The sequence below is a fragment of the Mandrillus leucophaeus genome, unplaced genomic scaffold, assembly GCF_000951045.1.
Source record: "Mandrillus leucophaeus isolate KB7577 unplaced genomic scaffold, Mleu.le_1.0 Scaffold231, whole genome shotgun sequence".
Taxonomy (NCBI): Eukaryota; Metazoa; Chordata; class Mammalia; order Primates; family Cercopithecidae; genus Mandrillus; species Mandrillus leucophaeus.
Genome location: NW_012102377.1, coordinates 19,277 through 33,968, shown reverse-complemented (window position 1 = coordinate 33,968; position 14,692 = coordinate 19,277). Strand labels below are relative to the sequence as shown.

Below are 14,692 nucleotides of genomic sequence, written 5' to 3'. Positions count from 1 at the left end.
CTCCGGTGATTCACCCGCCTTGGCCTCCAAAGTGCTGGGATTACAGTTGTGAGCCACTGAGACCGGCCGGGTCACATGCCTTTTTAAAATAATTCCTTTACTGGTTTTCAATAGAGTTTTTGGAGGGGACATAAAAGCTAGTATGTTTAATTTTCCATATTTAACTGGAAAGTTTTTGTTTTGCTTTTAATGCATCCTTCCAGCCTATTTTTTAGGCCACTCCAGCATCAAATTTCTGTAAGGCCTTCCCTAATCACCCTAACTGGAAGTAATCTCTCTTTCCGAAAAAGCTCCGTAGACTACTTCTGATTTCTGCGATACATTCAGTACAGATCAGGGATGCCTTGTAAGTTACTTGTGTCTCACTGTACTAGGTCCATGCCACAATGCCAGAATCTTCATACTAGATACTAGATCCTGTACCTGACGAGACAGAAACTGAGATTTACTAGAAAATTAAGCCAAACCCTGGCCAGCCTGTCTTTTCCTTTTCCAGTAATGCCTTCATACTTCCAAGACATCAGTCACCATGTCCTCAGTTTGTATCTTTTTTTTTTGAGACGGAGTTTCACTCATCGCCCGGGCTGGAGTGCAATGGTGCAATCTCGGCTCACAGCAACTGCCGCCTCCTGGGTTCAAGCGATTCTCCTGCCTCAGCCTTCCGAGTAGCTGGGATTATAGGTGCCCGCCACCATACCCGGCTAATTTTTGTATTTTTAGTAGAGACGGAGTTTCACCATGTTGGCCAGGCTTGTCCCAAACTCTTGACCTCAGCTGATCTGCCCACCTCGGCCTCCCAAAGTGCTGGGATTACAGGCGTGAGCCACCGCGCCTGGGACAGTTTATGTCTTTCTACCCAACTAAAATGAATAAAGGCAACCATTTGATCTGTAATGTCTGGGGCAGTAGGGATGGGGGGCAGAGCATCGCTTGTTACAACAGTCACATTAGCCACAGTTTAAGTACCACTAAAGGAAATTATTATTGTTATATTTTTTTGAGGTGGAGTCTTGCTCTGTTGCCAAGGCTGGAGTGCAGTGGCGCAATCTCGGCTCACTGCAACCTCCGCCTCCCGGGTTCAAGCAATTCTCCCTGCCTCAGCCTCCCGAGTAGTTGGGATTACAGGCGCCTGCCACAACGCCCAGTTAATTTTTGTATTTTTGTAGAGATGGGGTTTCACCATGTTGGTCTCGAACTCTCGACCTCAGGTGATCCACCTTCCTCGGCCTCCCAAGGTGCTGGGATTACAGGCGTGAGCCACTGGCCCCGGCCAAAATTATTGACTCACTCTATATGAAGACAAGGAACTTGAAAAGACAGAAAGGCATGTCTCTTTTGGTTGAAGTTAAAGCAATACAGCAAAGTGACAAGCTCCAGGTCAAGAATCCAATATCAAACCTGGCTCTACCAGTTACTAGTTAGGGAAGCTCTGTGAGCTTCAGGCACCTTATATGAAAATGGGGGCCGGGCGCGGTGGCTCAAGCCTGTAATCCCAGCACTTTGGGAGGCCGAGACGGGCGGATCACGAGGTCAGGAGATCAAGACCATCCTGGCTAACACGGTGAAACGCCGTCTCTACTAAAAAAAAAAAACAAAAAACTAGCCGGGTGGCGGGCGCCTGTAGTCCCAGCTACTCCGGAGGCTGAGACAGGAGAATAGCGTGAACCCAGGAGGCGGAGCTTGCAGTGACCTGAGATCTGGCCACTGCAGTCCAGCCTGGGCAACAGAGCGAGACTCCGTCTCAAAAAAAAAAAAAAAAAAAAAAGAAAATGGGGATAAGACTTCATAGGGCTCATGTGAGGGTTAATGAAACAATATGTGAAAATTATTTGCCTGTCACATAGTAAACACTCTCAAGGGAAAGCACCCTTCACAGGGCCTTCCTGTGTTCTTGGGACTTCCATTACTGGCTCTGGGTTATATTTGTCTGTGGGGCCAATTTCCCCTTCACTGAAACACAGTATGCTGAAGTACAGAGTTCTGGATTCTGAGGGTCAAGTCCTTAGCTGTATCCCTCAAGAGTCATGTGACCTTGAGCTGATTTCTTTATTTTTTTTTTGAGACGGAGTCTTGCTCTGTCGCCGGGGCTGGAGCGCAGTGGCCGAATCTCAGCTCACTGCAAGCTCCGCCTCCCAGGTTTACGCCATTCTCCTGCCTCAGCCTCCCGAGTAGCTGGGACTACAGGTGCCTGCCACCTTGCCCGGCTAGTTTTTTTTTTGTATTTTTTAGTAGAGACAGGGTTTCACCGTATTAGGATGGCCTCGATCGCCTGACCTCGTGATCCGCCCGTCTCGGCCTCCCAAAGTGCTGGGATTACAGGCTTGAGCCACCGCGCCCGGCCTGATTTCCTTATTTTTAAGATGAAGAGTGGCCCACCTTCCTGACAGAACGAGTACCAGATCAACTGGAAAAGGTATGTGAGAGGAACTGACATGTCTAATGGGCTTTACTTATGGTTGGCAACATAACCCTCTGGCAGAAAAGTGTTCAAAATGGGACTCTATGGAAATGGGCTTAGGCACACCACCCCAGGATCACAAGTTGGTCCCCAGAGGATGGAAAAGAACCTCGGCCCTCTGCTACCCATGAACCATGGGAAAGGTTAATTAGCAAGGTACCACAGTACCACCTAGTGGCTGGAAACCTCTGTCCTCCCTCTCCCCCAGGTGTTAAGGAAAGGCTACCATGTGACTCTGGTCACATACTTCACTGGCTGATTAGTCAGGGATGGAGACAAACCAAATACACCGCTCTCTCTTTTAATATTAACATATACAAGCAGCAGAGAGAGCCAGCTGCTCTCTGCTGTTCCCTGAGGGAAAGCCGGAGCACAAAGCTGTTCCTCTGGCCTTCCTCCAACTGCAGGGCCTGCTTAGCTCCTCCCTAGGCAGAAGCTTTGTTCCAGCCCCACTTCCCACATCCCAATTCCACAGTCAGGATGGGAGGCACATGGTTGCTAGCAGGGGAGAGAATACTGTAGTTCTAGCCTCTGCTCCTTTCAGTCTCAGCCTGGATGGTGGTCATTCATCCCTCTGCAGCTAGTTCCTTACTTGTCCCAGCCCAGGAGCCAGGAGGGTACTCAATCACACCCACAGGGGCAGGCAGTGTGACCTCAGTCATCTTCAGATGACTCCTCTTCTGCCTCTTTTAGCCACTGGATGAACCTCTGCAGCTGTAAGGAAGCAAAGGAGAGATCAGCTGGGGGAGGTGCACATAACTCTCCTGCTCCCCTCGGCATATAAACAGCTTTTAACAACCAGAGCCCCAGAAACCAACCACCCTAGAGTCTAGGGGCCAGGACCTGGGAATGAGATAACCATCTTGACGAGAGGAGGGCAGCCTGACACACCTGTTGATTCTTGCGCAACTGCCGGCCCTTGTCAGTTGTATCTCTTTGGCTGAACCAGCTCAGAATTGTTTCCTCAGCCAGGATCTCCAGCTGGTAGAAAGCCATCAGTACCTGCAAAAGGCCAATAAAGGGAACCTCAGGGGCCTTGGAGAGTCCAGCAGGATACTCTACCAGGCCCTCAGATCCCTCTACACACTGAGTAGCCTCCTCCAAAATGGACAAGAGTGAGCTGTTCACTCTGCTCCTGGGGCAGGTCTAACTTCTGGAACTATTGCTGGGGAGAGCTTTGCACATTTCCAGACCACCTCCCAGATGGCTACCTTACTAGCCCGGCTCCAAGCTGTACTATTCTAGCAATAAGCATGATATTGGGGGAGTGGATGGTCCATACTGGATTCACATTAGCTTCTATTTTATGTCTCCCACAGTGGTCACAAACCCTCATTTGAAAGCAAGTGCAGAAGAATGGGGCTTGAGGTCATATTCACCTTGGCCATGGAAATACCAAGAGCTTCATGCTCTAGGAAGAAGTCCTCAATGGCTGCTAACGCTTCCAAGTGGTCGGCTGCACGCTTTATGTAGTTCCTAAAAACAGGGCTCCAGGCCTTGAGCAGCTATGGAAGAAAGAAGGGAGCTGCAATATATTCCTGAGCATTCACCTGTACCTGGACATCCAAGCAAATCCATATTGATGACATGGGTGGACAAGAGGGAGATGATACAGGTTCTGTGGAATTATGTCGGAGGGACTTGGGAGTTGTTGACAGGGTTTGGGAAAAACAGATTCCTTAGGGAAGGTGAAAGGGGATCAGATGCTATAGGCTGCCTGCCTCAAAATACCTATTCCCACCCCAGAGGCTGATCTTGTGTTGGGTCAAATCGCTGCCATAGAGTCTGAATGTCCAGGTCCATTCCGAGTATACCTTTGGGGGCCTAGGATGGTATGAATCCTGGAGTCTCAAAGGCCAGTCAGTATTGAACTCAACCTGACCCCTCTGAACCAGCCAAGGCTGCTCTAGAGCCCAACCAGCTTCCAGAGGCAAGGAGAAAGGAACCAGAAGTCATATACCCAATATAACAGGCTAGTCTACTCCTGATTTCCTTTAAAGTCAAGTACAGCAAGGATGTGTATCTGCCTCTACCCAATCCCTTGTACTCAGCTCCGATTTTTGCTCACAGGAAGCAGCAGGGCACAGTAGCGGCTTGAGTCAAGCGGGGAATCCATCTGTTGCAGGGGGAACTCCAGGACCACGTGGCTCAGTACCTGCATCACCTCCTTTAGACTTATGTTATAGGCATACCTGTGGGGAGACTGGGGTGACACCAGGGCCTTCACTGGCCTTTCAGCAGGCTTAGAACTATGACACTGACAGACATTGAAGAGGAATTTGGATGGAATATGGAAGGGGAGGGTTTAGGAAGGAGAAAGTCTATGCTGAGGCTAGAACTTAATAGTGCTCTCCTTGCTCCAAATACTGCTGGTCTTTCCATTTGAGATTTCAAAGGAATACATTCCTATTTGGAGAAGAAACGCTTATGAGAAAGCCTCTACTTTCCCGGGATCACCCCGAGGAGAACAGGGAGGGGCTGCTCTTACTTGAGAGAATTGATTTCCAGGACGAGATTGTCACAAGAAATGTTCTCCTCTTTGCCCCGCTGTAGTGTTCCTAGAACTTCATTCTGGAACACTGGAATCAAAGCAAGAGTAAGTTCATGGGCCAACATCATTCCAAAATGCCCTAAGTCATCCAGTCTTGACTTGATACCAAACCCTTTCTGAGGAACACAAGCCTCTGGCTAGTTGATCCAGGCAGAGAATAAACCGGTCCAGCGCATTTCTCCCCCGGCCACTCACCTTTGATGTCATCCATCTGAGGGGAGCCTCCCCGGCTGTCCGGCTCCTCAGAATCCATACTTTGCTCACTTTCACTTTCACTCTCTTCTTCCATGTTGATCTTGAGTCCTGAGAAGCCATAATGGGTGAGGAAAAAGAAAAAAAAGAGCCATCGACAGAGAGCAATATACCTGCCCCGTCTGCATAAATAAAGGAGTGAATAAGTAATGCGACTCTGAAGTATTCATTATCCTTCAAAATACTCCGATTCAGTAGGAGGGCAGGCATCAGGCCTAGCTCACCCCACAGATTCTGCTGCAGTTCCTCCTCTTCCTCCACGTTCATGCCTGCAGCTTTCCAGAGGTAGCCCTTGCCAGCAACTCCTACTTCTGCTGGATTGTAACCTGGAAAAGGCAATGATCTATAGAGGGCCCAGCGGAAACACTAATCCCTCCAGGAGGAAACACTGGTTCTTCTATGAGGCAGCGAGACACACAGATGCCCCACACCTGTCGAATCTCACACCTTTCATCTTCACTTTCTCCTTTTCTTGGTCAGTCCCAGAATCATCACTGAACTCCCCATCATCTTCATCTTCCTCTGCATCTGGAGGGTGCAAAGAGATTACCGAGCCCTCAGGCAGCATGATATTTGGGCCCACGACCACCTAGGGGAAAAAAAACACAGAACCATTAGTGTGTGGAGGAAAAGTGCATCCTGATAATGAGAGCAACTTTTTTCTTTTTTTTTAAACTAAGCCTAGACGGTAAATGAAACCACCGGATTTGTTCTCTCAACTCAGACAGGATTATGGGTGGAAATAATGTCCCTTCTGGCTCAATGTGACTGCCACTCAATTTGGGGCCCATGCACAGTACACATCAGGTCTTACCTGGGAAGTGAGGACACAGCGTGGTTTCAGTGTCACTCGTTCCTTGACCTCAGCATTGTCACAAAGCACAGACTGATGGATCTGTGCTCCAGCAGCCACTCGAACACCCTGCCACAGGTAGGTCTGGTCCAGCACCACGTTATCACCTGGCTCAGGATGGGAAGGCCTCTGGGTCACTAAGGGTACCAACTGCAGAGCAGAGCCCTTCATAGAGGACAGGGCTGACTGACACCAGCACAGCTCCCACCTAACTCTCATTCCCCATCCCACAAGTCACCAGAAACACCCACTCACCCCCTAAGCCCAAGCCTGAGAAGAGAAGATACTTCACCAAGTTTACAACAGTTATAGACTATATACAGCGCTTAAGAACCCGAGAACCTTCATGATTTCTGGGGACCCTCTGAACTAAAAAACCTTATTAGAATCATATCTATGTCTACAAGCAGAACCAAATAATTCCACCTCTTCTGGTACATTTTAGAATCCAAGTCTTTTTTTTCTTTTGAGACATGGTCTCACTCAGTCACCCAGGTTGGAGTGCAGTAGTATGATCATGACTCACTGCACCCTCGACCTCTGGGCTCAGGTAATCCTCCTGCCTCAGCCTCCCGGATAGCTGAGACTACAGGCACGTGCCATCACGCCTGGCTAATTTTTGTATCATTTGCAGAGAAGGGGTGTCACCATGTTGCCCAGGCTGGTCTTGAACTCCTGGGCTCAAGCGATCTTCCCACCATGGCTGGGATTATAAGCATGAGCCACCACACTCAGCCCCTAGAATCTGAGCCTTACTGTTGTTCTTGGAAAGGGGAAGTACTATTAGAAGCATCACATTACTGCAACCAAAATGAGTTACCAAGAGGCCAACCAGGCAGTTATGGTAGACTAAAAAGAACACTGGACTTACAATCAGAAAACCCAGATTCAGGTCCCACCATTATTGCCAATGACCTTGGGCAAGAAAATCTTGTTGAGCCTGTTTATTTGTAAATTATGAGGATTAATGAAACAATGTATATAAAAGCCCTTTGTAAACTGCAATGTGCTAAATAGATGTTGTTACTGCATGTTAATTATCTGCTTGCTCCTGAATGTGACTATAGGGTACCCTGGAATGTGAAGAGTCATCCAATGAGAGGCTCACAGGCCACAAATTAAGGTATCACTGTTTTCAAATCCCTGTTTCCTCCTTTCCTGAGGTAGCCACTCTAGTTCCTTATTCCTAGGGACTGTCCCTTGTGTAGCCATCCCTTGTGTTTCTGGAGACATGCACCTCCCAGCTTCCTGTTCCTAGGATGGTTGGCTTGATTCCCCACCTGTGCTCACCAATGCGGCAGCCAGGGCCAATGACACTGTTGGTGATAAAGCAATTGCTGCCAATGACAGTGCCAGAGCCTAGGAGCACATTTTCCTCTAGGATGCTGCCATGGCCCAGGCTGACCTCAGGCCCTCGGTAGATATTGTGCCGGGAATGAGTGCAGCTCTGGGTGGTGCTGTCAGTGAAGTTCGCCTCTGGGGTGAGAGGGTAGACCCATCGGCGGATGACGTCAGCACAGACAGCTGAGTACATGTGTAGGTTGGAGACACGGGCACCATATTCCTTAGCTGTTACGTGCATGTGGATCTGGTTCCCTAGAATCTGAATGAGAAGGAAAGGGAGGTCACCTAAGCAAGAAAGACAGGAAGAATGCCCCAAAGTACAAATTTTCTAATCCTTGTAAGCTCCCCTCTGCCTCTCACTGCCACAAAGACTCTTCTTTGTGTACTGTTCCTCCTGCCCCCGGCTCTTCCTCCCTCCTAAGCCTCAATAAAACACAAAAAGGGATCAAAAGTTACCAGCATGAGATACAATCATAGACTTCTCCTCTCTCCTAAAGAGGCATTGGAAGACTTTTCTCACCTCCTCATTCACTAAGAGACCTCGCACAAAGTCATCTCGAGTTTGGTAGTCAAAGTTGTCTGTAAAGAGTTGCGCCACCTGTGGAAGGGAAGCGGAGTGGGCTAGAATTAAGTACTATTCTTTTTTTTTTTTTTTTTTTTGGAGACGAGTCTAGCTCTGTTGCCCAGGCTGAAGTGCAGCTGCATGATCTCGGCTCACTGCAACCTCCGCTTCCTGGGTTCAAGTGATTCTTGTGCCTCAACCTCCCAAGTAGCTGGGATTACAAGTGCCCATCACCACACCCAGCTAATTTTTGCATTTTTTTTTTTTTTAGTAGAGATGGGGTTTCACTGTGTTGGTCAAGCTGGTCTCGAACTCCTGACCTCATGATCCACTCACCTTGGCCACCATGCTCGGCCAGGATTAAGTACTATTCTCTAGGAGCACAGATAAACCCCCAGAGACCTAGCAAACCCTATGACAGCTGGACATGGACCAGAATTCCAAAGAGACTCCCAGTGGGATACTGGAGACAAGATATTTGCTTTACAACAGATTCTAAAAAAGAAAAAAAACCTGGCTGCAGTGGCTCACGCCTGTAATCCCAGCACTTTGGGAGGCTGACGCAGGCAGATCACCTGAGGTCGGGAGTTCGAGACCAGCCTGACCAACATGGTAAAACCTTATCTCTACTAAAAATACAAAAATTAGGCCGGGCGCGGTGGCTCAAACCTGTAATCCCAGCACTTTGGGAGGCCAAGATGGGCGGATCATGAGGTCAGGAGATCGAGACCATCCTGACTAACACGGTGAAACCCCGTCTCTACTAAAAAATACAAAAAACTAGCTGGGTGAGGTGGCAGGCGCCTGTAGTCCCAGCTACTCGGGAGGCTGAGGCAGGAGAATGGTGTAAACCTGGGAGGCGGAGCTTGCAGTGAGCTGAGATCCGGCCACTGCACTCCAGCCTGGGCGACAGAGCGAGACTCTGTCTCAAAAAAAAAAAATACAAAAATTAGCTGGGCGTGGTGGCACATGCCTGTAATCCTAGCTACTTGGGAGGCTGAGGCAGGAGAATTGCTTGAATCTAGGAGGCAGAGGTTGCGATGAGCTGAGATCGCACCATTGCATCCAGCCTGGGCAACAAGAGCGAAACTCTGTCTCAAAAAAAAAAAAAAAAGTCTGGGTGCGGTGGCTCACGCCTGTAATTGCAGCACTTTGGGAGACCAAGGTGGGAGGATCACCTGAGGTCAGGAGTTAGAGACCAGCCTGGCCAATATGGTGAAACCCCATCTCTACTAAGAAATACAAAAAATAGCCGGGTATGGTGGTGCATACCTGTAGTCCCAGCTACTTGAAAGGGTGAGGCAGGAGAATCACTAGAACCTGGGAGGCGGAGGCTGCAGTGAGTTGAGATTTTGCCAGTGCACTCCAGCCTAGGCGACAGAGTGAGACTCCGTCTCAAAACAACAACAACAAAAACCATAGTGGCTCATGCCTATAATTCCAGCATTTTGGAAAGTCGAGGTGGTCAGATTGCTTGAGCTCAGGAGTTCATGACCAGGCTGGACAGGGCAAAACCCAGTCTCTACAAAAAAATACAAAAATCAGTGGTAGTGCATGCCTGTGGTTCCAGCTACTCAGGAGGCTGAGGCAGGAGGTTCACCCGAACCCAGCAGGTTGAGGCTGCAGTGAGCCATCATAGTGCCACTATGCTCCAGCCTGGGCCACAGAGTGAGACCCTGTCTCAAAACATATATAAATAAAAATGAAAATAAGGCCAGGTGTGGTGGCTCATGCCTGTGATCCCAGCACTTTGGGAGGCCAAGACCAGCCTGGACAAAATGGTGAAACCCCATCTCTATTAAAAATATAAAATTAGCCAGGTATGGTAGTGTGTGGCTGTAATCCCAGCTACTCAAGAGGCTGAAGCAGGAGAATCACTTCAACCTAGGAGGCAGAGTTTGCAGTGAGCTGGGATCACACCACTGCACTCCAGCCTGGGCAAGAGAATGAGACTCTGTCTCAAAAAATGAAAATAAAGAGGGAGAAGAAATATACCCTGGCCTTCTAAGGGTGCAATAACAGACATACAGAGTTCTACTCTTTGGGTGTGTAGCCCCAGCCCTAAAGAGCTCACCTGAGGAGAACAGATGCTGATATGACAATCCAGTAAATCATATCGAACCTCCACTCCATCACTACTGCCCTGAAACAGGCTCTGTCGGGAGAAGTTACAAGGGCTTTAATTCGTTTCTCCCACTGAAGCCTGTCACTTCCCCACCTCTAAGGACCCCAGATATCCACACACCAGAGGAAACGAAAAACGCCGGAGACCCTGGGTCTTCTGAAAATGGAGAACCCTGTTTGTGGCATTATCCACAGCCACTACCACATTTTCTTCGTGGCAACGAGTTGGGTGGCTGGGGGATGACTCCTTGAAGATCATCGTCATCACAGAAACATTTTTTTCTAGCTTCCGTCTCAACCTATAAAGGACAGGAGGGAGAGAACTGCAAAAAGCAGTCTCAGGGCTCTGCTAGTCTTTAACCCTTGTTCCTGTCATTTTCCCATCCTGACCTGTGTTCCTCAAGGGCTCTGGTGATATTGATGTTTGAGATGACATCCCCATACACCAGAAGGAAGTCAGAGCGCACCAAGGCCTTGGCATCAACATCACGGAGGACATCTCCCAGTGATCGATAGAGCTCTGATGTAATTATTCGAACCACATTGAGAGATGTAGGGCGGCACCACTTGGACTTCCTAAAGGAAGGGAGGGTGAGGGGAATGAATATATCAAGCATAAATATCATTTGAGCCTTCCCCATTTTTCACCCCCATTCAGCATTCACAGTCCTTCTCAATGGCTTTTTTGGGTTCTTGCCAGCGTCTTCAACTTCAAAGAGAATCATGAACTACAATGAATGCTTTCAGCATCCTGTGTCACCAGTCTTGTTTTATGGGTTAGGAAACATGGTTATTTTCCCTCCATACCTTGATCCCTTGTCCCTAAACATCAATTTGAACTCAAAATCCTGCTGAAGCCTAGGGTACACAAAGTACCCTGGGAACACACTTCATGTCAGCTTTCCCCTTCTGCAATCCATATAACATTTAGCAACTGTCTGATGGAGACCATGCTAATGTCTTTATTTCCTGGACTTCCATAAGTGATGCGATTCCCTAGTTTTCAAGATTTCAAAAAACATGTAAGTGCTCACTACATGCTTGGGACTGAGTTAGGCAGTGGGAATACAAAGATGACAAGGAACTCATTTATATCCTTGAAGGTGAGAACAAACAAGATTTAGAAACTCAGTGGGAAAACAAAGATGTTATCGTTGTAACTTCCATACTGAAGCCATTACATAAAAGCAAAGTCCACTGGGACCAAACTTTATAATGAGATTCAGAAAAAACCCAAGTTTATTCTTTAATCTTTGTCACAGAAAACCCAAGACAGACAGATACAAAGTTTCAGCTGCTCACCTCCTGATAAGTGTAAAAAATACCCTTAGAACTTACAATGACGTCTAAGTAGACACATTTTTCCCTTCTCACATTTCCCCTTAGTTACATTCATCCTGAAGAAACTAGAAAAAGATGGCGAAACATGGAAAGAAAAGAAGAAAAGTTGCAGGGCCTTACAGTAAATGTTCTTTGATTTGAGCAGCTTTCCAGCAACAAAAGACAAATGTTTCCTGTACACCTGTGGCAGTCAGGAATTCCAGAGTATAGTCAATTAATGCCACATTGGCCAGGGGCAAGAGGACCTGAAGGATAGAAGATGAAAAAAAATTGAGGTCTCGAATCCCTTTGGATACCCCACTGCAACAATTTTCACTCCTCTATTAATATTTCCAAATGGTGTAATTTTGCTGTATCTTTCCAATTCAAAGGTAAACAGGTTCCTGCCTTTGATGTTCACGTCATGCTCTAAGCCTGAGTCTGAAACGTTGCAATTTGGGGATGGTAAGTACAGAATCTGTGTGCCTTGTATCAGACACAGAGCTGTGACAGAATGGCAGTTCACCGCTGGCAAAGGATAATACTGGAAATCAATCATATTTCCATAAATTTAAGCATTGCTAAGGCCTTCTTCCCCATAAGATTTCCTTCCTTGATCCCTTTCTAAGTGTCAGAGGTTAGCTATCTCCCGTCACTTTTCAAAAATGAACAGCCATTAGGCTTTTTCGAAAGAATTAGAGAGGATTTTCTTAAATCCCATGCAGTTCCCTCTCTCTGAACTGAGGGCTGCTGAATGACCCAGCTGAGTTCAATACTCCATTGTCTAGACAACTCGGGGGCTGATGGCAATCAACCACTAAACCCATTTTGTCCTTTCGACAGATAGCACCGGGTATCATTAGAACCTGGAGGGGAAAAAAAATGTACACTGACCGAGATCTAGCCTCTTCTTTTTAAGGCATATTACCGCCCTTTCAGAGGCAAAAGGTCGTTTCTTTTCACCTAAGCATCCGTCACCTGCAAGGTTAAAAGCGGCGCAGCCTCTTCTAGGGGCACTGAATCCCCGCGTGAAGACTTCTCTCAAGCGCTGTTTCTACATTTAGCTCTCTTCATTCCTTTCAAACCCGAGGTGTACAGCATTACGAATGCCCAAATCTGCCGGCCACTAACTTGGTCAGCAGTCATCAGGGTTTAAGACAATACCTCTGCCTCCTTCCTAACCACGTAAATTCGGTTTTAGGATAACAGTATGGACACAAGTCCTTCAAAGGCTTGCCGTAGTAGTTAGCCGAAAGGAGAACTTGCTCCAGCCCTGCCACACTTCCTGCCCTCTGGCTGCTCGCGTGCGCTGCGCTCACCCGAGGCTGGTCCTTGGAGATGGGGAAGAAGCGGCGATCGAAGCTATCGGCCACCAGAACTGCTTGTAGGGGCGGCGGCGGTTCCTCCTCCGCCCCTCTGGCTCCCCCGCCACCGCTGCCTCCCGGCCCCGCGCCGCTGCGCTTGTTGGCCCGACTAACCACCACACCAGGCGGCGCCACTACAGGGGCCGCCATCTTCTTCTCTCACGGCCACCACTTCCGCAAGGAAGCTGACACCGCACGCAATAAGGGACAAAAAGGATCCAGCACTTGAAATGCAATGAACTAATTAACGAAGGGAAGGAGACGAGGAGGGAGCAGTGCGCATGCGTCTTCTGCGGGCGCCCACAGAGTTCTGAGGTTGATCCCGGAGGCGCGAGGAGTGGGGACGGGTCACGGTTGTCCCGGCCCCTGGAGGCGCAGGGTAGGGGTGGGGTCCCATAGACGTCAGACTCGGTCTGCAAGTATCGTCGGCCTTCATTTGTCTGTGAACAAGTCGAGATTATTGCAGCGTGATAGGATTTGTGGTCGCCACGAAGGGGCCAGCTCCATCCGGAACCTGTAATCGTCCAGCAGTTTCCCCGCCCCGCGCATGTGAAATATGTAGCCCTCCGTATTCATTCTAGAAACTTCTGGGAACCCAGCGCCTTGGGGAGATGGAACCAAGCCAGATGTCCCCCCGCTGCGAGGAACTCAGACCCTGCATAGAGAAGGTGGCATATAGTAGGGAGACTAGTAATTCCATTGAGCGCTGATTTTGGGCTAGGCACGATACAAGCATTATCTCATTTAATTCGTCACATATCTCTGCAAAACATCTTATTCATTCGTTCAGCAAACATTTCTTGAACTCTCAGAAGGATGAAGGAAGTTTACCCATCTAGTAAGTGGAAGAACTGGTATTGGAACCCGATCTGTCAGACTGCAGAGTTCCACAATCTTGCTGCCAAGTTATGTGGGGATAACAATGACTATTTAATGTCATCTATTCATTCTTCCAGCCTATCATCCTCCTCTGTCTTAAGCAGAGTGGAGACAGGGGTGGATCCAGGCACACCAGTAAGTTGTACTGGCATTAAGCAGTAAGCTTTCTGGGCAGAGGAAAGTGCGGGCGTAAAGGTCCAAGGCTTGAAAAGGCGCAGCAGCACCTTTCTCTCTTTGGGGAAAGATGCGGCGGCTGCGGGGAATAAACCAACCCTGCAGAGGGGCGGGGCCGTGAGAAAGCGGTGGAACAAGGCAGGAAGCCTGGGCGTCATTTGGGAGGCAAGAAGCTTTTCTGTAAAGCATCGCGCCCTTTCTGCACGGGACTTGTCCAGGTTCCACGCCACAGGCTTCTGCAGTTCCTGCAAACTTCCCATCCCGCCCCGCGTTGCACGTCGGGACTTGGAGTTTGCCATGCTGAGCGTTGTTTCCACGTGGCGATTCCGACTTGACCCGTCGTGTCCCGGCGGTCGCCTCGTGGAACCGAGGAGTCTGTCATTTCTTCCCTGGTTAGGGTGCTGAACGAAAACCGTTTGATTTATCCTGGAAAAGGAAAGGCTGAAGGCAATTAAGTAAAAGTTTTCAATTAAATGAATGCACGTTGTAGAAAAGGAATGTTCAACTGCCTTACAAATCCAGAGGTAGAAATGGGGGTCGGGGGGAGGAATTAAATAGGACACACACACACACTCTTGGGGGGCAGGGTATGGAAAGTAGGTCCGATTGCAGCTTGGGAAGTGGTGAATCCGCTGCCGAAAAGCATTTGTGCTTATGGTAAATCCAGGTCTTAAAATTCTGTAGACTGGTAGCTATATGGATATGATTTTAATAGATGAGTTTCAGGAAGACTCTCTCAAACTTTTTTTTTTTTTAAACTTACTTGAAATATATTGGAAACCACATATACATAATCTGTCTCACACACACT

The 14,692-nt window shown here is 48.4% G+C and overlaps 1 protein-coding gene across 1 annotated transcript; it reads right to left on the bottom strand.

Annotated features, from left to right (window-relative positions):
- Nucleotides 1–2,743: 2,743 nt before the first annotated feature.
- On the bottom strand, nucleotides 2,744–13,937 carry EIF2B5 (eukaryotic translation initiation factor 2B, subunit 5 epsilon, 82kDa). Its single transcript, XM_011981863.1, has 16 exons — nucleotides 12,784–13,937; nucleotides 11,606–11,730; nucleotides 10,535–10,720; nucleotides 10,266–10,443; nucleotides 10,095–10,175; nucleotides 7,979–8,056; nucleotides 7,405–7,717; nucleotides 6,076–6,221; nucleotides 5,709–5,850; nucleotides 5,486–5,587; nucleotides 5,205–5,312; nucleotides 4,947–5,037; nucleotides 4,527–4,650; nucleotides 3,838–3,963; nucleotides 3,350–3,460; nucleotides 2,744–3,172 (listed from the first exon to the last, which is right to left on the bottom strand). Exons 1-16 carry the CDS (start codon nucleotides 12,976–12,978, stop codon nucleotides 3,113–3,115), a joined length of 2,166 nt encoding a protein of 721 aa, XP_011837253.1. The 5' UTR covers nucleotides 12,979–13,937; the 3' UTR covers nucleotides 2,744–3,112.
- Between the last annotated feature and the right edge of the window lie 755 nt (nucleotides 13,938–14,692).

What these genes read in the sequence shown, in the direction of transcription:
- EIF2B5 (XM_011981863.1), bottom strand. Translation starts at nt 12,978, where the DNA reads ATGGCGGCCCCTGTAGTGGCGCCGCCTGGTGTGGTGGTTAGTCGGGCC. An exon ending in TGGCCCTGGCTGCCGCATTG is followed by an intron (nt 6,222 to 7,404) that starts GTGAGCACAGGT and finishes ATCCTGAGCCAG; the next exon opens with GTGATAACGTGGTGCTGGAC. An exon ending in ACTGCAGCAGAATCTGTGGG is followed by an intron (nt 5,313 to 5,485) that starts GTGAGCTAGGCC and finishes ATGGCTTCTCAG; the next exon opens with GACTCAAGATCAACATGGAA.